The sequence below is a fragment of the Macaca nemestrina genome, chromosome 20, assembly GCF_043159975.1.
Source record: "Macaca nemestrina isolate mMacNem1 chromosome 20, mMacNem.hap1, whole genome shotgun sequence".
Classification (NCBI taxonomy): domain Eukaryota; kingdom Metazoa; phylum Chordata; class Mammalia; order Primates; family Cercopithecidae; genus Macaca; species Macaca nemestrina.
In genome coordinates this window covers 8,151,941-8,177,817 of record NC_092144.1, presented here as the reverse complement: position 1 = coordinate 8,177,817, position 25,877 = coordinate 8,151,941, and the positions used below count along the sequence as shown (strand labels likewise).

General features: G+C 52.6%; 2 protein-coding genes across 3 annotated transcripts in view; both read left to right on the top strand.

Moving 5' to 3' along the window:
- The window catches only part of LOC105481955 (ADAM metallopeptidase with thrombospondin type 1 motif 10), a 31,756-nt gene extending 30,197 nt beyond the window's left edge, over positions 1-1,559 (top strand). For both annotated transcript variants that reach the window (XM_011741773.2, XM_011741843.2), the window contains one exon: positions 809-1,559. In XM_011741773.2, the coding sequence (XP_011740075.1) occupies positions 809-918 (110 nt within the window). In that variant the 3' untranslated portion in view covers positions 919-1,559. The remainder of the gene's footprint in view (positions 1-808) is intronic.
- Positions 1,560-4,197: 2,638 nt separating this feature from the next.
- The window catches only part of LOC105482094 (myosin IF), a 59,967-nt gene continuing 38,287 nt past the window's right edge, over positions 4,198-25,877 (top strand). The window contains exon 1 of the mRNA XM_071088017.1: positions 4,198-4,331. Coding sequence (XP_070944118.1) covers positions 4,329-4,331 — 3 coding nt within the window. The 5' untranslated portion in view covers positions 4,198-4,328. The remainder of the gene's footprint in view (positions 4,332-25,877) is intronic.

Genomic DNA, 25,877 nt, shown 5'->3' with positions numbered 1-25,877 from the left:
TCTCGCTCTGTCTCCCAGGCTGGAGTGCAATGGCGCAATCTCAGCTCACTGCGACCTCCACCTCCCAGGTTCAGGCAATTCTCCTGCCTCAGCCTCTTGAGTAGCTGGGATTACAGGCACCTGCCACCACGCCCGGCTAATTTTTGTATTTTTAGTAGAGATGGGGTTTCATCACGTCAGCCAGGCTGGTCTCAAACTCACGACCTGAAGTGATCCACCTGCTTCGGCCTCCCAAAGTGCTGGGATTACAGGCATGAGCCACCGCACCTGGCCTAAGTTTTTCTTTTAATTAGTTTTTCTAGATGCAGGGGTCTCACTATGTTGCCCAGGCTGGTCTCGAACTCTTGGGCTCAAGCAATCCTCCCGCTTTGGCCTCCCAAAGTGCTGGGATTACAGGCATGATACACTGTACCCGGCCCTTTTCTTGTGCCTGTGTTGGCCCCCAATCCTGCACTCTCTCTCTTAAATCCTCAAAACAGCCTAGTGACATCGGTGCTATTATAAGCCCCCTTTGATAGTTGAGGAAACTGAGGCACAGAAGCCAGGCGTGGTTTGCTCACACCTGCAGTCCCAACTACTCAGGAGGCTGAGGTGGGAGGATCGCTTGAGCTCAAGAGTTGGAGACCAGCCTGGGCAATATAGCAAGATACCGTCTGTGAAAAAAAAAAAAAAAAGGTAAATTTAAAAAGAAAGAAACTAAGGCACAGAAAGGCAAAGTCACTGGCCAGGAAGCACTGCAGGTCGTGTGTGCAGCCCTGCGGGGAGGGAGGCTGAGACCTGATTTTCCTTCCTTCTCCCGCCCCCGCAGAGTGCAAGGATGTGAACAAGGTCGCCTACTGCCCCCTGGTGCTCAAATTTCAGTTCTGCAGCCGAGCCTACTTCCGCCAGATGTGCTGCAAAACCTGCCAGGGCCACTAAGGAGCGCGCGGCACCCGGAGCCACAGCTGGCGGGGTCTCTGCCTCCAGCCCTGCAGTGGGCCGGCCAGAGGGGGCCCCAGGGGGGCGGGAACTGGGAGGGAAGGGTGAGACGGAGCCGGAAGTTATTTATTGGGAACCCCTGCAGGGCCCCTGGCTAGGGGATGGAGAGGGGCTGGCTGCCCCCCCGAGGGCCCCTCTTCAGCATCCCCCGCTTCCAGTTCACGTAGAGAGACCCCCTCCAGGGTGGGTCTGGGGAGGGGACAGCTGTTCACCCCAGCACCCTTTGCACCCACCCTTAGGGAGTCCCCAACACTCCCCCACTCCTTTGATGGGAATATGTACTGTGAAGAGTAGGGGTGGGGAGGGGGTCTGCTGGTGCCCTGCCCCCCAGCACTGCCCTACCCCTCCACTCCGAGCTGGGGGGAGTCTCTGTCTGCTATGGGAGACGGGGGGGTAGCACCACCTCCCTGACACCTTCCCCTGACCTGACCAGGGGGAGGATCCACCCCAACCTCTGCCCTGCCTGCCCCAGGGGCACCCCAACATCCAGGCCACCCCCTCATGGTGCTACAGACCCTGCCCTGGGGCCCACACACTCCTGCCAGGAAGCCCTACATCAGTAAAGTTCTGTCTTGTGTAGATTTCTACGAGTTGCGGCGTGTGTGTGTCACTGCATGCAGTAGCGCCCACCCAGGTCTGGAAAGGACCACCCGTTCTCCCAGGTCTCCCCAGCAGCCAAAATGGGACTTTTTTTTTTTTTTTTTTTTTTTTGTGAGACAGGATCCCTGTCGCCCAGCTATGCCTATCATAGCTCACTGCAGCCTTGATCTCCTGGGCTCAAACAATCCTCCCACCTCCACCTCCTGAATAGCTGGAGCTACAGGCGTGCACCACCACACCCAGCTGATTTTTAAATTTTTGTAGAGACAAGGTCTCGCTATGTTGCCCAAGCTGGTCTGGAACTCCTGGGCTCAAGCAATCCTCCCACCTCAACCTCCCAAATCCCCTCCTGGGATTACAGGCATGAGCCACCATGCCCAGCCAGAAGGGGAGCTTTAACAATGCAAACAGGAACCCGGGGATTATAGGAGAAAAGTACAACAGCTTCTCATGGAAGCTTTTCTTTTTTCTTTTTTCTTTTCTTTTTTTTTTTTTTTTTTTTTTTTTTTCTTTTTTGACAGGATCTCACTCTGTAGCCCAGGCTGGAGTTCAGTGTCATGATCTCAGCTCACTGCAGCCTTGAACTCCTGGGCTTAAACGATTCTTCTGCCTCACCCTGCCAAGTAACTGAGATTATAGGTGCACCACCACACCCAGCTGATGTTTTAATTTTTTGTAGAGACGAGGTCTCGCTACGTTGCCCAGGCTGGTCTGGAACTCCTAGGCTCAAGCGATCCTCCCACCTCAGCCTCCCAAAGTGCTGGGATTACAGGCATCAGCCACCATGCCTGGCCCTCACAGAGGCTCTTAAAACCACACAGCCTAGCATCTGCCACCCTGGCCATCACACTCCCCGTCACTCCGCATGCTCCAGCCACACAGCCTCCCTGAAGTTCCTAAGTTGTCCTATGGTTTTCTCATCTCTGGGCCTTTGCTTGAGCGGTTAGCATGGCCAGGTGCACGCTCTTGCCCCTCTTCACCTCCAGCTTATTCATCGGTGTCAGCACAAACGTTGCCTCTTCCTAGAAGCCTCCCCTGATGGCCCCCAACAAAGTGGGGTCCTCCTACCCATTCATATTCACTCCTGAGTGCCTGGAGACATTGCTGAGAATTGCATGCACCAAGCCCATCAATTCTGCAAACTTGCTCAGGAGATTCCAGCAGAGACGGGCTCCTTCCCAGCTGTGGCCACTAGGGGCGCTGCATCTTAACATCTTCAAGGAGGATGCGGGTTTATCGCCCTGGACCAAAGATGGATCTGAACATGGATCCCCCCCCGAGGGCCTCCCAGGGTTGGGTCCTGCCTCGGCCACCTCCCTGCTGGGTGGTGTGGGGAAGTAACAGCCTCTTAGAACTGCCATTTCCTCACATGTCAAGAGGAGCCTCAGGCTGGTGTCCCAAAGACCAGCTCATGGGCTGACACGTACATGGGCCAGGCTCTGCTGTGGGGAACCCACGTTCCCATTTTACAATGAGAAAAGGGAGTGACTAAGTCACCCAGGAAGTGGGCAAGCAGGAGGCTATTAAATCTAGATGTGCCGTCCAAAGTCAGAGGCCTTCCAGATGCAGCTGCTTCCTAGTACCTCCACTTCTGTACATAAACACGTGTGACTTCTGAGGGTCATCTAAAGAGGGAGGTTGGGCTGTGTGCGGTGGCTCACGCCTGTAATCCCAGCACTTTGGGAAGGTGAGTTGGGAGGATCACCTGTGAGGTCAGTTCAAGACCAACCTGGCCAACATGGCAGAACCCCCTCTCTACTGAAAATACAAAAATTAGCCTGGCGTGGTGGTGGGTGCCTGTAACACCAGCTACTCGGGAGGCTGAAGCAGGAGAATCGCTTGAACCCAGGAAGCGGAGATTGATGTGAGCTGAGATTGTACCACTGCAATCTAGCCTGGGCGACAGAGCTAGACTCCATCTCAAAATAATAATAATAATGAGGGAGGTTGCCCAGGGATGCCCAGAGCAGACACAGCTGAAGTAGGCACCCTTCCGTGTTTTTGTTTTTTTGTGTTTTCTGGTTGTTTTTAGAGACAAGGTCTCACTCTTTTGCCCAGGCTGGAGTGCAGTGGTGCAATCACGGCTCATTGAGGCCTCTACCTACCAGGTTCAAGCGATCCTCCCACCTCGGCCTCCCGAGTAACTGGGACTGCAGGCTCATGCCACCATGCCCAACTAATTTTTTTTTCATTTCATTTTTTGTAGAGATGGGGTCTTGCTATATTGCCCAGGCTGCTCTCGAACTCCTGGACTCAGGCGGTCCTCCAGCCTTGGCCTCCCAAAGTACTGGGATTACAGGCGTGAGTCACCACCCCTGGGCCCCTTCCTTGGTTTTAAAAAGAGACCCAGGAAGCTCAAATTCTTCCTGAATTACCCTGAAAAGAGGTGGTCAGTCCTGCAGCCAGCTGACCCAAATGTTCCTGCAGCAGCCTTGTCCCCAAGGAGTTGGAAAAGGGACCTCTGAGGTCCAGTAGTGGCTGCCATCAAGCTCTGACCCCTCCCTTCAGGCTCAGGGCCCCAAACAGCCAGCTCCCCGCCCCCCTCCACACCCAGCTTCCCTCCCCCATGGCCTCGGCCCCTCCCGCCAAAGGAAGTGAGAAGGGGCTGTTGTAAGAGGAACTAAAGCCAGGAGTCCGGTGAAGGGGTAGAAGCAGGGCCATGCCCAAGCCACCCCCAAGAGCCCCCTGAACCTGCACCTCCATCACGACCCATTCAGGTGCCTCCAGGAGCCCAGACACCAGCCCCCACCATGGTAAGTCCTTCAAGAGTGGGATCTGGAAGTGCAAAAGATGAGGGACACCAGCCAGGTGTCAGGTGGAGGTGTCCTGAAAATGACCATCAGAAATTGGGGTGAGGGGAGGGGCATGGTGGACTTTTGTGGCGGTGGGGGTGTCTCTCAGTGCAGCTCAGCTGCCTCCAGCATCCTTTACCAGGGAGCAAGCTCCCTTCTGTAGGTGGTGGGGATGCCAGTGTGGTAGACGGAGATCCAAGGATAGGGCAGGACCTGGAAGACAGCAGGTGGCCCAGGGAGAATCACAGTCTGCAGGGACAAGGACATACCCTCCTTTGCTTGCAAATTAAGGTAGCCCTTTCCCAGTCCAGCTCAGTCCCTCATCTCCCTGTGTAGCCTTGGGCCAGTCACTTCCCCTCTCTTGGCCCCGGTTCCCACAGATGTCATATTTGGAAGTCCGTCTAGATGGGGAAGTTCCTCTTCAGGGGTCTTTTAGTTGTAACATCCTCAGGGTCTGTGGGTTCTGCCACGGAGTCCTCAGCTGAGATGAGAAGCGGTGTCTAACAGACGATGGGGTGAATTGACGCCCTCCCTGTGCCGGTGACGGGTGATGTGGCTGCAGCAGAGGCAGGAGAGGCTGAATACGTCCATGCCACCCTTTGGTGGCCATCCCTCATCCCAAGACGAGGATGGCAGCCTGACGTGTTGCTGCCTGTCAAGCCTGAGGTCTGTTGATGGCGGCAATGGGGAGACTGTCGTGATCACGGGGCTGTTACTAGCAGCATCGCAGCACCATAAGACACAAAGTAAGAGGTGGCCAGGGCTGGCTGTAAACCCCACCCCACAGCTCTCGGCTGTGCAGACCACTTCAGCTTTCATTTCTCGTCATTCTGTCAATGAGAATGAGAGCATGTGGCTGGGACAGCGGCCACTGCAGGATTCTTGGCAGGTGTAGCTTACCAGGGTGGAGTCAGGAACAGAGGGCAAGAGGCAGAGGTGGTATTAGTCTGAGAGACGACACCTTCTTTCAGGAAGCCAGAGAGGGCCAGGCATGGTGGCTCATGCCTGTAATCCCAGCATTTTAGGAGGCTGAGGCGGGTAGATCACTTGAGGTCAGGTGTTCAAGACCAGCCTGGCCAACATGGCGAAACCTCGTCTCTACTAAAAAATACAAAAAAATTAACCGGGCGCGGTGGCACACTCCTGTAATCCCAGCTACTTAGGAGGCTGAGGCAAGAGGATAACTTGAACCCAGGAGGCGGAGGGTGCAGTGAGCCAAGATCCCGCCGCTGCACTCCAGCCTGGGTAACAGAGCAGACTCCGTCTCAAAAAAAAAAAAAAAAAAAAAGAAAGGAAAGCCCATGAGAAATTGGGCATCCCGGAATTCACACCCAAACCATCAGCTGGAGCCCTGAGATTGTTGGGGTGAGAATTCTTCCCGGACAAGAAGCAAGCCAGGGAGGCTCAGGTCCTGGGATGGGCAGGGCTTTCACCAAAAGAACACAGGAAGTGATTTGCTACTTGAAAGCAACCCCACCCCTCCTCAAGGAAGCCCTCTGAAAATGCTTAGTCAACAATTGGCTTGGCAGACAAGGTCTGGGAGGGGCCAACCATATCGCAGAGGATGATAGAAGAGAAAAAAAATGACACCCAGCTCTGTCTGGGGATGCTGAGATCTTCCTGGAGGAGTGGTGACTGCCAGGAAGATCGCTGAAGGATTCAATGAAACCATATTTCTGAAGTCCTTTACAACAGCGGTTCTCAACCCCCGGGCTGTGGATCGCTATCGGTCCACGGTCTGTTAGCAACCGGGGCCGCAGAGCAGGAGATGAGTGGCAGGTGAACGAGCCTGAGCTCCACCTCCTCTCAGATTCTCAGGGGCTCCATTAGAATCTCATAGGATCACAAACCCTATTGTGAACTGCACACATGAGGGATCCAGGTTGCAGGCTCCTTATGAAAATCTAATACCCATCCGGGCGCAGTGGCTCATGCCTGTAATCCTAGCACTTTGGGAGGCTGAGGTGGGCGGATCACGAGGTCAAGAGATCGAAACCATCGTGGCCAGAATGGTGAGACCCCATCTCTACTAAAAGTACAAAAATTGGCCAGGCGCGGTGGTTCACGCCTGTAATCCCAGCGCTTTGGGAGGCCGAGGTGGGTGGATCGCGAGGTCAAAAGACCGAGACCATCCTGGCTAACACGGTGAAACCCCGTCTCTATTAAAAAAAAAAATACAAAAAAAAAAAATTATCCTGGCGTGGTGGCTGGCGCCTGTAGTCCCAGCTACTCCGGAGGCTGAGGCAGGAGAATGGCGTGAACCCAGGAGCTGGAGCTTACATGGCGCCACTGCACTCCAGCCTGGGCAACAGAGCGACAGTCTGTCTCAAAACAAAACAAAACAAAACAAAAACAAAAAGTAGCTGGGTGTGGTGGCACATGCCTGCAATCCCAGCTACTCAGGAGGCTGAGGCAGGAGAATCGCTTGAACCCTGGAGGCGGAGGTTGTAGCGAGCCTAGATCGTGCCATTGCACTCCAGCCTGGGCGACACAGCGAGACTCCCTCTCAAAAAAAAAAAAAAAAGAAAGAAAGAAAGAAAAGAAAATCTAATGCCCTTGGCAGGGCGCGGTGGCTCACGCCTGTAATCTCAACACTTTGGGAGGTCAAGGCGGGCGGATCACCTGAGGTGAGGAGTTCAAAACCAACCTGGCCAACATGGCAAAACCCCGTCTCTACTAAAAATACAAAAATTAGCCAGTTGTAGTGGCGCGTGCCTGTAACCCCAGCTACCCAGGAAGCTGAGACAGGAGAATCACTTGAACCCAGGAGGCGAGGTTGCAATGAGGTGAGATCGTACCACTGCACTCCAGCCTGGGCCACAGAGCAAGGCTCCATTGCAAAAAAAAGAAAGAAGAAAGAAAGGAAAGAGAGAGAGGGAGGGAGGGAGGGAGGGAAGGAAGGAAGGAGGGAAGGAAGGAAGGAAGGAAGGAAGGAAGGAAGGAAGGAAGGAAGGAAGGAAGGAAGGAAGGAGGGAGGGAGGGAGGGAGGGAGGGAGGGAGGGAGGGAGGGAGGGAGGGAGGGAAGGAAGGAAAGAAAGAAAGAAAGGGAAGGAAAGAAAGAGAGAAAGAAAAGAAAATCTAACGCCCCACTCCACCGTCCACAGAAAATTGTCTTCCATTAAACCGGTCTCTGGTGCCAAAAATGTTGGGGACCGTTGCTTTACAGAGCACATAACAGGCACTTGATCCATGGTAGCTGCCATTAGCTGGGATGTCATTCTTTTCTGGATTTAGCAATGGGGATGGATGGAGGTGACCATCGTGGTAATTGGGGAGGAGTTGCTGTTGCTGTGAGTGGTCATTGCTGGGTTGTTGGTATCATTGGTTGTGGTGGTGGTTGTGGCAGTTTCTTGTTGCAGGTTCGTGGTGATAATGGCTCTTATGGGTGGGCTGGTGGTGGTGGCGGTTGGTGTTTAATGTTCGTTGGTGGTGGATTGTTTTCAGCTGGAAGTGCCGGAGATGCTTGGTGACCAGTGGAACGATGGCCATCGGTGGTTGCTGTTATTTGTAGAGGAGGGGTGTTGGTAGTAGCGTTCATTTGCTGCTGGTAGTTTATTGTTGGTTTCTGGTAAGATGATGAGCAATAGTGGTGCTGGTTCAATGTTGGTTTTTGAACAGGATAGGACTGGTGACTGCTGTTTTCTGGGGTTGCTAATGGTAGTTGGTTATGTGTGGTTGCTGATGGCTAGTATTTTTGTTTGTTTTGTTTCTGAGACAGAGTCTCGCTCTATCAACCCAGCTGGAGTGCAGTGGTGCAATCTCAGTTCACAGTAACCTCCGCCTCCTGGGTTCAAGCAATTCTTATGCCTCAGCCTCCTGAGTAGCTGGGATTACAAACACCTTCCACCACCACACCTGGCTAATTTTTGTGCTTTTAGTGGAGACGCGGTTTCGCCATGTTGGCCAGGCTGGTCCCCAACTCCTAACCTCAAGTGATCCACCTGCCTTGGCCTCCCAAAGTGTGAGATTACAGGTGTGAGCCACCGTGCCGATGACTAGACAGTGGTTGGTTTGGTTTTTTTTTTTTTTTTTTTTTTTTTTTCTGAGACAGAGTTTTGCTCTTGTTGCCCAGGCTGGAGTGCAGTGGCGCGATCTCGGCTCACCGCAACCTCCGCCTCCCAGGTTCAAGTAATTCTCTTGCCTCAGCTTCCCTAGTAGCTAGGATTACAGGCATGTGCCACCATGCCTGGCTAATTTTGTATTTTTAGTAGAGACGGGGTTTCTCCATGTTGGTCAGGCTGGTCTCAAACTCCCGACCTCAGGCGATCCACCCTCCTCGGCCTCCCAAAGTGCTGGAATTACAGGCATGAGCCACCGCATCTGGCTGGTGGTTGGTTATTACAGCTTGGTGTTGGTGGTGGTGATTGTGGGAGATTATAAGGAAGGCAGATGGTGGAATTACTCATGGTCCCTGTCTGACATTGGCTAGTCATGGTGGTATTGGAGTTATCCGCAGTTTCTGTTTGTCTTTGAGAAGGGTAGGAGAGAGAGTGGAGACGTCCACTGATTGCCTTTGGTTGGTGATGGTGGCGATGTGAGGGTAATAGTGGTTGTTTTTAAGGTACAGTCACCAGGCCAGGAACAATGGCTCATGCCTGTAATCCCAGCAGTTTGGAAGATGGAGGTGGGAGGATCACTTGAGGCCAGGAGTTTGAGACCAGCCTGGTAGACATAGCAAGACCCCGTCTGTACAAAGCATTTAAAAATTAGCCAGACATGGTGGCATGGACTTGTAGTACCAGCTACTTCGGAAGCTGAGGTGGGAGGATCACTTGAGCCCAGGAGTTCCAGACTGCAGCAAGCTGTGATGGCACCACTGCACTCCAGCCTGAGCAACAAAGACAGACTTGTTATTTCTAAACAAATAAATAAGATACAGTCACAAAACAGGGAGACCAGTGAAGTGGCTGCTGGGTCCAGAATCAGCGGCCATGAGGATGGACAGGAAAGGCTGGGAGTCAAAAGGAATTTAGGAGGAAGAATCAGTAAGACCTCTAATTGGGCACGGTCACAGTGGCTCACACCTGTAATCCCAGCACTTTGGGAGGCCGAGGCAGGTGGATCACTTGAGGCCAAGAGTTCGAGACCAGTCTGGCCAACATGGTGAAACCCCATCTCTACTAAAAACACAAAAACTAGCCAGGCGGGGTGGCATGTGCCTGTAATCCCAGCTACTCAGGAGGCTGAGGCAGCAGAATTGCTTGAACCCAAGAGGCAGAGGTTGCAGTGAGCTGAGATCACACCACTACACTCCAGCATGGGCACCAGAGCGAGACTCTGTCTCAGAGGGAATTTTAAAAAATGCCTGTAATTGATTAGACGCAAAGAGTGAACATAGCAATGAATCAGACACAGGCAGGTTTCTGTCTTGGGGGCTGGGGACCACATCCCAGAGGATCTTCCCCAAAAAGCAGTAGGGGCAAGACCAGGGTACCCCAGCTCCAGCTAATGCGTGGAGATGTTTGAGGCGGTAGCCACCGACTGTCAGCAATCTCCAGCGATGAGACAAAGAGCCCAGCTCCAGAAAGACAAGGGTCCCCACATACAGAGGCCGGCCACAGTGGCTCATGCCTGTAATCCCAACACTTTGGGAGGCCGAGGTGTGTGGATCATGAGGTCCGGAGATCAAAACCATCGTGGCTAACACATTAAAACCCCGTCTCTACTAAAAATACAAAAAAAAAAAAAAAATTAGCCGGGCATGATTGCGGGCTCCTGTAGTCCCAGCTACTCAGGAGGCTGAGGCAGGAGAATCGCTTGAACCCGGGAGGTGGAAGTTACCAAGATCATGCCACTGCACGCCAGCCTGGGCAATAGAGTGAGAGTCCATCAAAGAAAGAAAGAAAGAGAGAAAGAGAGAAAGAGAGAAAGAGAGAAAGAAGAGAGAAAGAGAGAAAGAGAGAAAGAGAGAAAGAGAGAGAGAAAGAGAGAGAGAGAGAAAGAGAGAGAGAGAAAGAGAGAGAGAGAAAGAGAGAGAGAGAGAAAGAGAGAAGGAAAGAGAGAGAGAGAGGGAGGGAGGAAGGAAGGAAGGGAAAGGAAGGAAGAAAGGAAGAAAGAAAGGAAGAAAGAAGAAAGAAAGAAAAGAAAAGAAAGAAAAGAAAAGAAAAGAAAGAAAAAGAAAAGAAAAGAAACATAACGAAACAGAGTCCAGCCCCCCGGCTTCCCCAAGGGATGGAGACTTTGGAGGTGAGAATGTTGTTTGCACAGTGCATGGATGCAGGGTGTGGCCCCAGAGCTCCACTGAGCTGGGGGCAAGGCTCCAAGGCCATACCCAGGCACCAGGGCAGGGTCTGGGAGCTGAGAGCTGGCTCCAGAAGCAGCTACGGAGGCTTCGCTCTCCTCCCAGCAACCACAGCTCGCAGGACCTGGGCGAGGAAGGAAGTGGCTGTTTGGTTGCTGTCTTCGATCTAGAGCTCTTGCTCATCACGCCCAGAAAGCAGACAGCCTGGAGCCCACGGGGTGAATTGCAAAAGCTCCCTCCTCCAGCCCTTCCTCCTGGCCAGCTCAAGGCCACCGTTGATGGGGACAGTGAGGAAGGCTAGCATTTACACTGGACAACCTTTGCTTCGTTGAATCTGCAGAGCAGCCCATGAGATCTGCATCCCTCGATGTTCCCATTTTCCAAATGAGGAAACTGAGGCAGAGAGGTTAGGCAAGCTGCCCGTACAACCTAAAGTGAAAGAGGATTTTGACTCGGTGACTCCCAAGGCCACACTATTAATAGCCATCTTGGCCAGGCACAGCGGCTTGCACCTGTAATTCCAGCACTTTGGGAGGCCAAGGCAAGAGGATCAGGAGTCAGGAGTTTGAGACCACCCTAAGAAACACAGTGAGACTTTGTCTCTATTTAAAAAAAAAAAAAAAAAAAGGGGGCTGTGTGCGGTGGCTCATCCCAGTGCCTGTCATCCCAGCACTTTGGGAGGCCGAGACAGGTGGATCATGAGGTCAGGAGTTCAAGACCAGCCTGGCCAACATGGTGAAACCCCGTCTCTACTAAAAACACAAAAATTTAGTCAGGTGTGGTGGCACGCACCCATAATCCCAGCTACTCAGGAGGCTAAGGCAGGAGAATTGCTTGAACCCAGGAGGCAGAGGTTGCAGTGAGCCAAGATCACGCCACTGCACTCACAGCCTGAGCAACAAGAGCGAGACTCCATCTCAAAGAAAAAAAAAATGTGGCTGGGTGCAGTGGCTCACGCCTATAATCCCAGCACTTTGGGAGGCCGAGACGGGTGGATCACCTGAGGTCAGGAGTTCGAGACCAGCCTGGCCAACATGATGAAACCCGGTCTCTACTAAAAATACAAAAATTAGCCAGGCATGGTGGCGCATGCCTGTAATCCCAGCTACTTGGGAGGCTGAGGCAGGAGAATCACTTGAACCCGGGAGGCAGAGGTTGCAGCAAGCCTAGATCATGCCGCTGCACTCCAGCCTGAGCAACAGAGTGAGACTCCATCTCAAAAAAAAAAAAAAAAAATTATTAGCCAGGCATGGTGGTGCACACCTGTGGTCCCAGCTATTCAGGAGGCTGAGGCAGGAGAATCACTTGAGTCTGGGAGGTCGAGGCTGCAGTGATATGAGACCACTGCATTCCAGCCTGGGCAACAGAACAAGACCCTGTCCAAAAAATACAGTCACCTTGACCACAACCTCCTGTCCTCCTAAGAGATGTGCTGACCCCACATGGCCTGGGCTGCCCATCCTTCCAGGACCACGACCCTCCATTCCAAATGGACTAGAATCCTGGCGTCTGCCACACACCCACGGCCTCTCTGGCTGATGTCTCTTGCAGCCGCCACTGATGCTGCCTGGAAAGTTCATGTTGCAAGACCTGCCGCCTACAGGAAGCCCTCCCGCCTCTCCATAGTCTTACCATAGTCTTAGCATAGTCCACCTAAGCTGGTCTCCACCTACCTCCACGCACAGTAGGGGCCCAGGAAGTGTGTTCACTCCATAGCACGCATCCTCCAGCCCCATAGGCGCCATCACCTTCACCACAAACAGCCCCTCCCTTCTGTGACACCAGGAAAGTTGCCCCCACCTGCCCCAGTTCTGCCTTCTGCCTTGGGTAGAGAGACCTCTCTGAAGAGCTGAAGGAAGAAGCTACCCGTCCTTTCTACCCCAACCACCTCAAGCCCCTGACTGCCTTTCACAAGAGCTCCAGCAGGTTGAGTCATATTCAGCTTGTGGTCAACTGTGACCACAAGCTCTTCGTTGCAACCCCACCCCCAAGGAAGAGACTTATAAACAAACAGTTTTGACTTGACCCACGGAGACTTGGAGGCCACAGAATGAGAGAGATACGTGGGAGACAGGGCAGGGGGCAGTCTCATCCCAATGGGACTTCATTCATTCATTCATTCATTCAACAAGTATGTATTGACCAGGCTTTCTGTCCAACACTGATGCCTTAAATCCTCTCAAGGTCACAGATGACATTTCCTGAGGCATCTCGGTGCATTTTTTCTCTTTGTTCGCTCCTGTACTCCTCTCAGAGACCCCACACAAGGGTCATTATGGAATCCATTTCGTTATTTGTCGTTGTGGTGGTTGTTGTTGAGATGGAGTCTCACTCTGTTGCCCAGGCTGGAATGCAGTGACGCAAACTCAGCTCACTGCAACCTCCACCTCCTGGGTTCAAGCAATTCCCCTGCCTCAGCCTCCCGGGTAGCTAAGACTACAGACACCCGCCACCATGCCGGGCTAATTTTTGTATTTTTAGTAGAGACGGGGTTTCACCATGTTGGCCAGGCTGGTCTTGAACTCCTGACCTCAAGTGATCTGCCTGCCTCAGCCTCCCAAAGTGCTGGGATTGCAGGCGTGAGCTACCATGTGCGGCCGAATTCATTTGCAAAGAGGGGAAACTGAGGCTTGGAGAAGAGAAGTGACCTCCCTACCTCACACAGTCAGTCAACTGTCAAGCCAGGCCTTGACCCCAATCTCTCACATGCCAAAATTCTCGACTGCCCTCCCCATACCGTATTCACTCGAGCAAAACCCTCTCTCCCTTTGATGCAAGCAGCCTCTGATTTTTATGGTTGGTTGGAGCATGGAGTGTCTGGAGGCCTCGAGTGCCTGGGGCAGGAAAGAGAGGGAGAGAATGGGAAGAGAAGAGGGCCACTCTGCCAGATGAGGGAAGAGGGGAAGGGCAGGAAGAGGAAGCAAGTCGTCAGAGCCGGGAGAGCCAAGCAGGCTGACCGGCCTAGCCAGACACAGCTGACCCCAGTGAGGGGAAGTGGCCTCGGGTCTTAGCTCAGCCTGAGTGGCCTGGCAGGCTGAAGGCTCGACTGGCCCCCAAAGGGGATATTGTGGACATGACCCATCTTCTTCCACCCCATCCTCATCTGACCGCAGCACCAACCCCGGTGATCTCTGATGCAGACCAGGCTGGGGACGGACAGCTCCGTGGGTCCTCCCCAAGGTCCTGTCTGCACTGCTATGTTCCTGCTGTGTGTCCTTGAAGAGGACGCTTAACCTCTCTCTGTTCTGTAGTTTTCTCTTCTTTAAAATGGACCCAGAACGGGCGCGGTGGCTCACGCCTATAATCCCAGCACTTTGGGAGGCCGAGGTGGGCGGATCACGAGGTCAGGAGATCGAGACCATCCTGGCTAACACAGCGAAACCCTGTCTCTACTAAAAATACAAAAAATTACCCGGGCGTGGTGGCGGACGCCTGTAGTCCCAACTACTTGGGAGGCTGAGGCAGGAGAATGCTGTGAACTCAGGAGGCGGAGCTTGCAGTGAACTGAGATCGCACCACTGCACTCCAGCCTGGGCGACAGAGCGAGATTCCGTCTCAGAAAAAAAAAAAAAAAAGCATAGGCTGGAGCCTGGCACACAGAATAAGTGCTAGTTTGGTGTTTGGGTTTTTTGGGTCTTCACCTGTCACCCAGGATGGAGTGCTGCCACCATCACAGCTCACTGTAACCCCGAACTCCTGGGCTCAAGTGATCCTCCTGCCTCAGCCTCCTGAGTGGCTGGGACCACAGGTGCACACCACCATGCCTGGCTAATTTTTTTTTCTTTTTTTTTTTTGGCAGAGATGGGGGTCTCACTCTGTTGCCCAGGCTGGTCTCAAACACCTGGCCTCAAGTGATCCTTCCACCTTGGCGTCCCAAACTGCTGGGATGGCAGGTGTGAGCCATCCACGCCTCGCCAGGTGTTCACTGTTGTTGTCACTGTTTTCTATGTTATTATTTCCATCCAATCTGCACCCATAAGCTCTTCAGAGACAAAATGCACTTCCTGTGTCCCCACCCACTTACACAACTGTGCCTGTCCCCAGCCTCTCCCCAAGTACCTGCTTAGATAAAGAACAGACCCCGTAATTCACAACCCTGTTCCTGCCCCACTAGGCCCATGAATGATGCCACTTTGCCCACAATTATTTATTTTTAAATTTTTATTATTATTTTTGAGATGGAGTTTTGCTCTTGTTGCCCAGGCTGGAGTGCAATGGCGCGATCTCGGCTCACTGCAACCTCCGCCTCCCGGGTTCAAGTGATTCTCCTGTCTCAGCCTCCCGAGTAGCTGGGATTACAGGCACCCGACACCACGCCCAGTTAATTTTTGTAGTTTTAGTAGAGACAGAGTTTTGCCATGTTGGTCAGGCTGCTCTCGAACTCCCAACCTCAGGTGATCCTCCCGTGTCAACCTCCCAAAGTGCTGGGATTACAGGTGTGAGCTACTGCACCCAACCTGCCCACAATTGTATTGTCTCTTCTCATCAACCATCTGGTCTCCCTGTCTTGAAAATGAAACGGGCCGGGCATGGTGGCTCATGCCTGTACTCCAGCACTTTGGGAGGCTGAGGTGGGTGGATCACTTGAACTTGATGTCAGGAGTTAGAGACCAGCCTGGCCAACATGGTGAAATCCTTGTCTCTGGCTGGGTGCGGTGGCTCATGCCTGTAATCCCAGCACTGTGGGAGGCTGAGGTGGGCGGATCACCTGAGGTTGGGAATTCGAGATGAGCGTGTCCAACACGGTGAAATCCCGTCTCTACTAAAAAACACAAAAATCAGCCAGGCGTGGTGGCGGGCACCTGTAATCCTAGCTACTCCAGAGCTGAGGTAGGAGAATCACTTGAACCCGGAAGGCGGAGGCTGCAGTGAGCCAAAATCACACCACTGCACTGCAGCCCGGGTGTCAGAGCAAGACTCTGTCTCAAAAACAATACCACCACCACCAAAAAAAAAAAAAAAAAAAACCAGCAAACACAGGCTCCCCTGACCCCACTTCTCCACCCCACAGCCTCTCTCCCTCTTTCCCTCTTCCCCTTCTCAGCCAGATCCTCATTGCTGTCTATACCTCCTAGCCTCCCAATCCCGCTTCTGACCCTAGGGCCCCTCTCAGTCTCCAGTGAGCTCAGATCCTCTTCAGGCTTGAGTTGATGGCTCCTAACCCACCCTCGTCCCATCTGGGCCTCCCCCGACTGGTCCCGGTTTTGCCTCTGACTTCCCTGGCAGTTCTCAGTCAGCCAGTCTGTGGTGGGTGTCAGCTTCAAACCTTCCACGCCACTGCTCCCTGGGATTCTGTCCTCTCCCAACGCACCCCAGGGGCTCTCAGTGCATCCCAGTCAGCACCCCCTTCTTTTTTTGTTGTTTTCTTTTTTTTTTTTTTTTTTGAGACGGAGTCTCGCTCTGTCGCCCAGGCTGGAGTGCAGTGGCCGGATCTCAGCTCACTGCAAGCTCCGCCTCCCGGGTTCACACCATTCTCCTGCCTCAGCCTCCCGAGTAGCTGGGACTACAGGCGCCCGCCACCTCGCCCGGCTAGTTTTTTGTATTTTTTAGTAGAGACGGAGTTTCACCGGGTTAGCCAGGATGGTCTCAATCTCCTGACCTCATGATCCGCCCGTCTCGGCCTCCCAAAGTGCTGGGATTACAGGCTTGAGCCACCGCGCCCGGCCCGTTGTTTTCAAGACAGGGTTTCACTCCTGTCACCCAGGCTGAAGTGCAGTGATGCGATCTCGGCTCACTGCCACCTCTGCCTCCCGGGTTCAAGCGATTCTCCTGCCTCAGCCTCCCGAATAGATGGGATTACAGGCGCCTGACACCACGCCTGGCTAATTTTTGTATTTTTAGTAGAGACGGGGTTTCACCATGTTGGCCAGGCTGGTCTGGAACTCCTGACCTCAAATGATCCATCCGCCTCAGCTTCCCAAAGTGCTGGGATTACAGGCATGAGCCACCATGCCCAGCCAGCACCCACTTCTTATAAAAACACCTAATTAGGCCTCCTTTAAATCCCAACATTAACCTCAGACAATGGATACACTCGACTCACATAGTTTCAAAAATAATCAGTGTGATTGCCTGCAGTGAAGACCTTACAATAAAGTGTGTGTCCAAATATGAGAGTGCTAGGGTCAGGCCAAGGCGTGGTGGCTCACGCCTATAATCCCAGCACTTTGGGAGGCTGAGGCAGGTGGATCTCCTGAGGTCAGGAGTTCAAGACCAGCCTAACCAACATAGTGAAACGCCATCTCTACTAAAAATACAAAAAAAAAAAAAAAATAGCTGGGCGTGGTGGCGGGCTCCTGTAATCCCAGCTACTAGGGAGGCTGAGGCAGGAAAATCGCTTGAACCTGGAAGGCGAAGGTTGCAGTGAGCTGAGATCGCGTCATTGCACTCCAGCCTGGACAACAAGAAACTCCGTTTCAAAAAAAAAAAAAGAAAGAAAGAAAAAGAAAAATCCTGTCTCTACTAAAATTACAAAACATTAGCTGGGCATGGTGGTGCATGCCTATACTCCCAGGTACTCAGGAGGCTGAGGCACGAGAATCACTTGAATCCAGGAATCAGAGGTTGCAGTGAGCTGAGATCTCACCACTGCACTCCAGCTTGGGCGATAGAGCAAGACTGTGTCTCAAAAAACAAACAAAAAAAAAACTGGCCAGGCACAGTGGCTCACGCCTGTAATCTCAGCACTTTGGGAGGCCAAGGCGGGTGGCTTACCTGAGGTCAGGAGTTCGAGACCAGCCTGACCAACATGGTGAAACCCCATCCCTACTAAAAATACAAAAAAATTAGCCAGGCATGGTGGCAGGCGCCTGTAGTCCCAGCTACTTGGGAGGCTGAGGCAGGAGAATCACTTGAACCCAGGAGGCAGAGGTTGCAGTGAGCTGCGATTGCACCACTGCACACCAGCCTGGGCGACAGAGTGAGACTTAGTATCAAAACAAAAAAAGGGGCCGGGCGCGGTGGCTCAAGCCTGTAATCCCAGCACTTTGGGAGGCCGAGACAGGCGGATCACAAGGTCAGGAGATCGAGACCATCCTGGCTAACCCGGTGAAACCCCGTCTCTACTAAAAAATACAAAAAACTAGCCGGGCGAGGTGGCGGGCGCCTGTAGTCCCAGCTACTCGGGAGGCTGAGGCAGGAGAACGGCGTAAACCCGGGAGGCGGAGCTTGCAGTGAGCTGAGATCCGGCCACTGCACTCCAGCCTGGGGGACAGAGCAAGACTCCGTCTCAAAAAAAAAAAAAAAAAAAAAGGAAAGAAGGAAAGAAGGTGCTAAGGTCAGCGGTCCAAGAAGGCCCAGGAGAGCCACCAGGTGCTCCCACCTGTACACAAGTATGACAGTCCCACCTACAGGTCACTTTTAACGCGACCACCGGCAGGACTTTCAACAAAGTGAGCTTCCAAAATGTTGAACTTGGCCAGGCACCGTGGGTCATCCCTGTAATCCTTGCCCTCTGGGAGACTGAGGCAGGAGGATTGCTTGAATCCAGGAGTTAGAGACCAGCCTGGGCAACATAGGGAGATCCCATCTGTAAAAAAAAAAAAAAAATTTTAAGTAGCTGGGCACAGTGGTACTTGTCTATGGTCCCAGCTACTCAGGAGGCTGGGGTGGGAGGATCACTTAAGCCTGGATGTCAAGGCTATAGTTAGCTATGATTGCACCAGTGCACTCCAGCCTGGGCAACAGAGCAAGACCCTGTCTCAAAAAAATAAATTAAATAAGTTTTTAAAATAAAGTGTTGAGCTCTTAGCACACTGAACAAAACTAAAATCTCCCAGCTGGGCCCAGTGGCTTCCACCCATATGCCCAGCTACTCAGGAGGTCAAGGCAGGAGGATTGCTTGGGCCCAGGAGTTCAAGGCTGCAATGATGCATGATTGCACCAGTGCACTCCAGCCTGGGTGACAGAGTGAGACCTTGTCTCAACAAAGACAAGAAAAAGAAAGGAAGGGCTGGGTGCGGTGGCTCACGCCTGTAATCCCAGCACTTTGGGAGGCTGAGGCAGGCGGATCACGAGGTCAGGAGATCGAGACCATCCTGGCTAACATGGTGAAACCCCATCTCTACTAAAAATACAAAAAATTAGCCAGGTGTGGTTGTGGGCACCTGTAGTCCAGCTGCTCAGGAGGCTGAGGCAAAAGAATGGCATGAACCCGGAAGGCGGGGCTTGCAGTGAGCCGAGATTGCGCCACTGCACTCCAGCCTGGGTGACAGAGCGAGACTTCGTCTCAAAAAACAAAAAAAAAAAAAAAGAAGAAGAAGAAAGGAAAAAAAAGAAAAGGGAAGGAAGGGCCGGGTACAGTGGCTCACGCCTGTAATCCCAGCACTTTGATAGGCTAAGGTGGGTGGATCACGAGGTCAGGAGTTCAAGACCAGCCTGGCTAATATGGTGAAACCCCGTCTCTACTAAAAATACAAAAATTAGCTGGGTGAGGTGGCATGCATCTGTAGTCCCAGCTGCTCAGGAGGCTGAGGCAGAAGAATCGCTAGAACCCGGGAGGTGGATGTTGCAGTGGGCCAAGATTGCACCACTGCACTCCAGCCTGAGCGACAGAGTGAGACTCCATCTCAAACAAAAAAAAAAAAAAAAGAAAGAAAAAGGAAGGAAGGAAGGGAGGGAGGGATGGACGGACGGACGGAAAGGGAAGGGAAGAAAAGAAAGAAGGAAAGAAAACAGTGGAAGGAAATAAGGAAAGGAAGGAAGGAAGGAAGGAAGGAAGGAAGGAAGGAAGGAAGGAAGGAAGGAAGGAAGGAGAAAAAAGAAGCCAGGCATGGTGGCTCACTCCTGTAATCCCAGCACTTTGGGAGGCAGAGACGGGCAGATCACTTGAGGTCAGGGGTTCGAGACCAGCCTAGCCAACATGGTGAAACCCCGTCTCTACTAAAAATAGAAAAATTAGCTGGGCATGGTGACAGGCACCTGTAATCCCAGCTATTTGGTAGGCTGAGACAGAAGAATCGTTTGAACCCAGGAGGTGGAGGTTGCACCACTGCATGAGGTCATGCCACTGCACTCCAGCCTGAGCAATAGAGTGACACTCTGAAAAAAAAAAAAAATGCCAGGCACTGTGGCTCACACCTGTAATCCCAGCTCTCAGGGAGGCAGAGGTGGGAGGATAGCTTGAGCCCAGGAGTTTGAGACCTGCCTGGGCGATATAGCGAGACCCCGTTCTCTTAAAAGGAAAAGAAAGAAGAGAGAGAGAGAAAGACAGAAAGAAAAAGAAAGAGAGAGAGAGAGAGAGAGAGAGAGAGAGAGAGAGAGAGAGAGAAAGAAAGAAAGAAAGAAAGAAAGAAAGAAAGAAAGAAAGAAAGAAAGAAAGAAAGAAAGAGAGGAAGGAAGGCAGGGAGGAAGAAGGAAGGAAGGAAGAAAGGAAGGAAGGAAAAGGAAGGAGGGAGGGAAAGAGAGAAAGAGAAAGAAAGAAAGGAAGGAGAAAAAGAAAGACAGACAAGAAAGAAAAGAAAGAAAGAAAGATGGAGGGAGAGAGAAAGGAAGGCAGGCAGGGAGGGAGGAAGAAGGAAGGAAGGAAGGAAAAGGAAGGAGGGAAGGAAAAAGAGAGAGAGAAAGAAAGAGAAAGAAAGAAAGGAGAAAAAGAAAGAAAGGGAGAGGGAGGGAGGGAGAAGGACGGAAGGGAGGAAGGGAGGGAAAGGAAGGAGGGAGGGAAAGAGAGAAAGAGAAAGAAAGAGAAAGAAAGAAAGATGGAGGGAGAGATGGAGAAAGGAAGAGAGAGATGGAGGGAGAAAGGGAGAAAGGAAGGAAGGGAGGGACAGAGTGAGAAAGGAAGGGAGGAAGGGAGGGAGGGAGGGAGAGAGGAAAGAAGGAAGGGAGAGAGGGAGGGAGAGAATTCATGCCGACTACTCTGGCCAGGAGCAGTGTGAGGGGTTGAAGCCCTGACTACCCCTGCATTCCATTCTCTGTCTCTGCTGCAGCCACACCTCCTTACCTTTCTCCCAGACAGTTAACCCCGCCTGGTGCACCCTTTCTCCCAGCTATTTATCAAAACCCTTTTCAGGCCAGGCACAGTGGCTCACACCTGTAATCCCAGCATATTGGAAGGCCAAGGTGGGAGGATCACTTGAGCCCAGGAGTTAGACATCAGCCTGAGCAACAGAGCAAGACCCTGTCTCTATGAAATATTTAAAACTTAGCCAGGCGTGGCTGAGCGCGGTGGCTCACGCCTGTAATCCCAGCACTTTGGGAGGCCGAGGTGGGCGGATCACGAGGTAAGGAGATCAAGACCATCCTGGCTAATACGGTGAAACCCTGTCTCTACTAAAAATACAAAAAATTGGCTGCTGTGGTGGCAGGCGCCTGTAGTCCCAGCTCCTCAGGAGGCTGAGGCAGGAGAATGGCGTGAACCTGGAAGCTTGCAGTGAGCTGAGACCGCACCACTGTGCTCCAGCCTGGGCGACAGAGCAAGACTTCGTCTCAAAAAAAAAAAAAAAAAAGAAATTAGCCAGGCACGGTGGCATGTGCCTGTAGTCTCAGCTACGCCGGAGGCTGAGACAGGAGGATCACTTGAGCCCAGCTCAAGGCTGCAGTGAGCCATGACTTTGCCACTGCACTCCAGCTTGGGAGACAGAGTGAGACCCTCTCTCAAAAACCAAACCAAACCAAACCAAAAAATTCCTTCTCAGCACCAGCCCAGCCTCCTGTGTGTGTGTTTTTTTTTTTTTTTTTTTTTTTTTTTGAGACCAAGTCTTGCTCTGTTTGCCCAGGTTGGAGTGCAGTGGTGCAATCTCAGCTCACTGCAACCTCTGCCTCGAGGGATCAAGCGAGTCCTCCTGCCTCAGCCTCCTGAGTAGCTGGGATTACAGGCGTGCACCACCACACTTGGCTAATTTTTTGTATTTTTATTATGTTAGCCAGGCTGGCCTCGAATTCCTGACCTCAGGTGATCCACCTGCCTCAGCCTCCCAAAGTGCTGGGATTCCAGGCGTGAGCCACCGCGCCCGGCCAAGAACCTGTCCTTTGCTGTTGAATAGACCCAGGTTCAAATCCCACACCCTTGGAAACAATACCTGCATCTTTAGTCCAGTGTCCTTAGGGAAGCTGCTATACTTCTCCAGCCTCCATTTCCCTCCGAGCCTGCCCCACACTGAGATGATGTGATGATGGCTGGTAATATCGATGATCTGCATCCCCCAAACCAGCGTAGGTGCTCTGTGAGTGTTCATTCTTTCTTTCTTTCTTTCTCTTTCTTTCCTTCCTTCCTTCTTCCTTTCCTTTCCTCTCCTCTCCTCTCTCCTCCCCTCCCCTCCCCTCCCCTCTCCCTTCCTTCCTCCCTCCCTCCCTCCCTCCCTCCCTTCCTTCCTCTTTCTTTCTTTCTTTCTCTCTCTTTCTTTCAGATGGAGTTTCAGGCATGATCTGGGCTCGCCGCAACCTCTGCCACCCTAGCGATTTGTTCTGCTTCAGCCTCCTGAGTCACTGGGATTACAGGCGTGCACCACCACGCCAGGCTAATTTTTGTATTTTTAGTAGAGACAGGGTTTCACCGTGTTGGTCAGGCTGGTCTCAAACTCCCGACCTTAGATGATCTGCCCGCCTCGGCCTCCCAAAGCGCTGGGATTACAGGTGTGAACCATCACGCCCGGCCGTGTTAATTCTTTCAAACACCCTTCAGCCTGGGTCTATCCTCATAACCACTCAGGCTTGGAGAGGGGCACCAGCCTCCCATCCCACCTTGTTCCCCCAAAGCAGTTCATCCTCTCATCAACCCTGGGAAGTGGAGCTGCCTCTCCTGTTTACAGATGAGATAGAGACTCACAGCAGCAGCTGTTCGCCCAGGCAGGATCAGAACCCAGATCTATCCCCATGCCAAAGGCTGGGCTTATTTAATGCCCATGGGCATCCCTCAACAACCCCCACCTCTAGCTGTCAGCGTGTCCAGAATCTGACCATGCACCTCCACCTCCCCCTGACCCCGCTCAAGAACATTCCGTGTCTCCCCAGTACCCCCAGGAGAGACTGGCTCCACTTCTGCCTTACAGTGGCCCATGTGGACGCTTCTGCTTGAGCCCTGCCTGTATCCCTGGAATCCACTGGCAAACACAGTCCACTTTAAAGACTTCAATCCTGGCCAGGCGTGGTGGCGCACGCCTGTAATCCCAGCACTTTGGGAGGCCGAGGCGGGCGGATCACGAGGTCAGGAGAACGAGACCATCCTGGCTAACACGGTGAAACCCCATCTCTACTGAAAATACAAAAAATTAGCCGGGCGCAGTGGCAGGCAGGGCGCCTGTAGTCCCAGCTACTCAGGAGGCTGAGGCAGGAGAATGGCATGAACCCGGGAGGCGGAGCTTGCAGTGAGCCAAGATTGTGCCACTGCACTCCAGCCTGGGCGACAGAGCAAGACTCCATCTCAGAAAAAAAAAGACTTCAATCCCGGACTGGGAGCTGTGGCTCATGCCTGTAATCCCAGCAGTTAGGAAGGTCGCTTGAGGTCAGGAGTTCAAGACCAGCCTGAGCCACATGGTGAAACCCCATCTCTACCAAAACTACAAAAAATTAGCTGGGCTTGGTGGTTTGTGCCTGTAGTCCCAGCTACTCAGGAGACTGAGGTGGGGGGATCGCTTGAGCCCTGGAGGCAGAGGTAGCAGCGAGCCATTGTCTCACCACGGCATTCCATCCAGCAACATAGTAAGACCCCATCTCAATAAAACAAAAATACTTCATTCCCAGCTTCATTTGCCCTGGGAGGGGGGGGTTTGCTCTCAATCTGGGTTTCTTTCTTTACCTTTGTCCCTTGTTCATTTGACAGAGAAAAGCCTCAGCCCCAGTCTCTGCCTCCAGCAGTTCCTGGCCTGGGGATGGGGGAGCTTTCAAGAGGAGAAACATCTTATCGGACCATGAGTTCACCAAATGGGATAGTTCCAAGTTGCCATCACTCCTATCTGTCAGACGACTCCTTTGCAGAGATGTACTGAATAGAGACAGAGTGAGCCTGAGAAAGCCACGATGTTTAAGGCACCAGATAAATTCAGTGGGGCTAAAAGGAGAGCAACCAGGGCAGGCTTCCTGGAAGAGGAGTTTTTTGGAGAGCATGTGCCTCAGTCTCCTCCATGGGGCCTAAAGAAAGTGTCGTAGGCTGGGCGCGGTGGCTCAAGCCTGTAATCCCAGCACTTTGGGAGGCCGAGACGGGCGGATCACAAGGTCAGGAGATCGAGACCATCCTGGCGAACACGGTGAAACCCCGTCTCTACTAAAAAATACAAAAACCTAGCCGGGCGAGGTGGCGGGCGCCTGTAGTCCCAGCTACTCAGGAGGCTGAGGCAGGAGAATGGCGTGAACCCGGGCGGCGGAGCTTGCAGTGAGCTGAGATCCGGCCACTGCACTCCAGTCTGGGCGACAAAGCGAGACTCTGTCTCAACAAAAAAAAAAAATAAAGAAAGTGTCGTCTGGGTCAGGCGAGGTGACTCATGCCTGAAATTCCAGCACTTTGGGAGATTGAGGTGGGAGGATCACTTGAGGCCAGAAGTTAAAGACCAGCCTGAGCAACATAACAAGACTCCATCAATACAAAAAAATTTAAATATTAGTTGGGCATGGTGACACACACCTGTGGTCCCAGCTACTCAGGAGGCTGAGGTGGGAGGATCTCTTGAGCCCAGGAGGTCAGGGCTACAGTGAGCTATGATCCCGCCACTGCACTCCAGCCTGGGTGACAGAACAAGACTGACTCAAAAAAAAAAAAAAAGAAAGAAAGAAAAAAGAAAAAGAAAAGAAAAAGAAAAACAGAGAGGAAGTGAAATGAGAAAGTGGGAATCTGGGAAGGTGCTGGCACTACTGAGGGGCAAGGTGAAGGGACACAGAGGAGAAGGCCGTGGCAGGGGCAGCAGGGAGGCAGGGCTGGGAGTAGAGGGTGGAGCTGAGGAACAAAGTCACACACAGGCACAGAGGGCAGAGGTCACAGGACATGGTGGCCTGGAGGAGCTCAAAGGGACCAGCTGGGATGTGTGACCACAAGAGAAGAGGAGAGGTGGGAGGGGGAGAAGGAAGGAGGCCACATAGCAGCAGTGGGTCAAATGCCACAGAGAAGTCAGGGACTGGCCTGGGCCTGGGGAGGGGATGGGGGATGTGAAAGGGAGAGGCTGGGAGGCTGGCAGGAAGTGAGAACCATGATGTGCCCACTTCCCACCAAGTTGCCCGGGTCTCCCTGCTCTGCTCCTGCAGTCTGCCCTGCTCCTGCTCCTGTGCCCTGCCCGCCAAGCCTGGCATCCTTCATGGGAAGTGAGGGGCACTAGGTGGGGTGACGAATGGGCAAAGAGACCAAAGGAGAGGGCTGAGGGCCTGGGTGTGGTAGCTCACGCCTATAATCCCACCACTTTGGGAGACTGAGACAGATAATCCATTGAGTCCCGGAGTTCAAGACCAGCCGGGGCAACATAGCAAGACCCCATCTCTACAAAAAATACAAAAATTATCCAGGCATGGTGGTGCACATCTGTAGTCCCAGCTACCCGGGAGCCTGTGGTGCGATGGGAGAATTGCTTGAGCCCAGGAGGTAGAGGCTGCACAGAGCTATGGTCGAACCACTGCACTCCAGCCTGGGCGACAGAGTGAGACCCTGTCTCAAAACTTTTTTTGTGGCCGGGCGCGGTGGCTCAAGCCTGTAATCCCAGCACTTTGGGAGGCCGAGACGGGTGGATCACGAGGTCAGGAGATCGAGACCATCCTGGCTAACACGGTGAAACCCCGTCTCTACTAAGAAATACAAAAAACTAGCCGGGCGAGGTGGCGGGCGCCTGTAGTCCCAGCTACTTGGGAGGCTGAGGCCGGAGAATGGCGTGAACCTGGGAGGTGGAGCTTGCAGTGAGCTGAGATCCGGCCACTGCACTCCAGCCTGGGCTACAGAGTGAGACTCCGTCTCAAAAAAAAAAAAAAAACTTTTTTTGTTTGTTTGGTTTTTTGTTTGTTTTTTTGTTTTGTTTGTTTCTTTTTTGAGACAAGAGTTATCCAGGCTGGAGTGTAGTGGCAAAATATCAGCTCACTGCAACCTCCGCATCCTGGGCTCAAGTGATCCTCCCACCTCAGCCTCCAGAGTAGCCAGGACCACAGACACATGTCACCACTCTTGTCTAATTTTTCTATTTTTTGTAGAGATGGGGGTCTCGCTGTGTTGCCCAGGCTGGTCTTGAACTCCTGGCCTCAAGCAGTCCTCCCATCTCGGCCTCCCAAAGTACTGGGATTACAGGTTGAGCCATTGCGTCTGGCCCCACTGATCTTTTACTGTCCTCATAGTTTTGCCTTTTCCAGAATATCCTATAGTT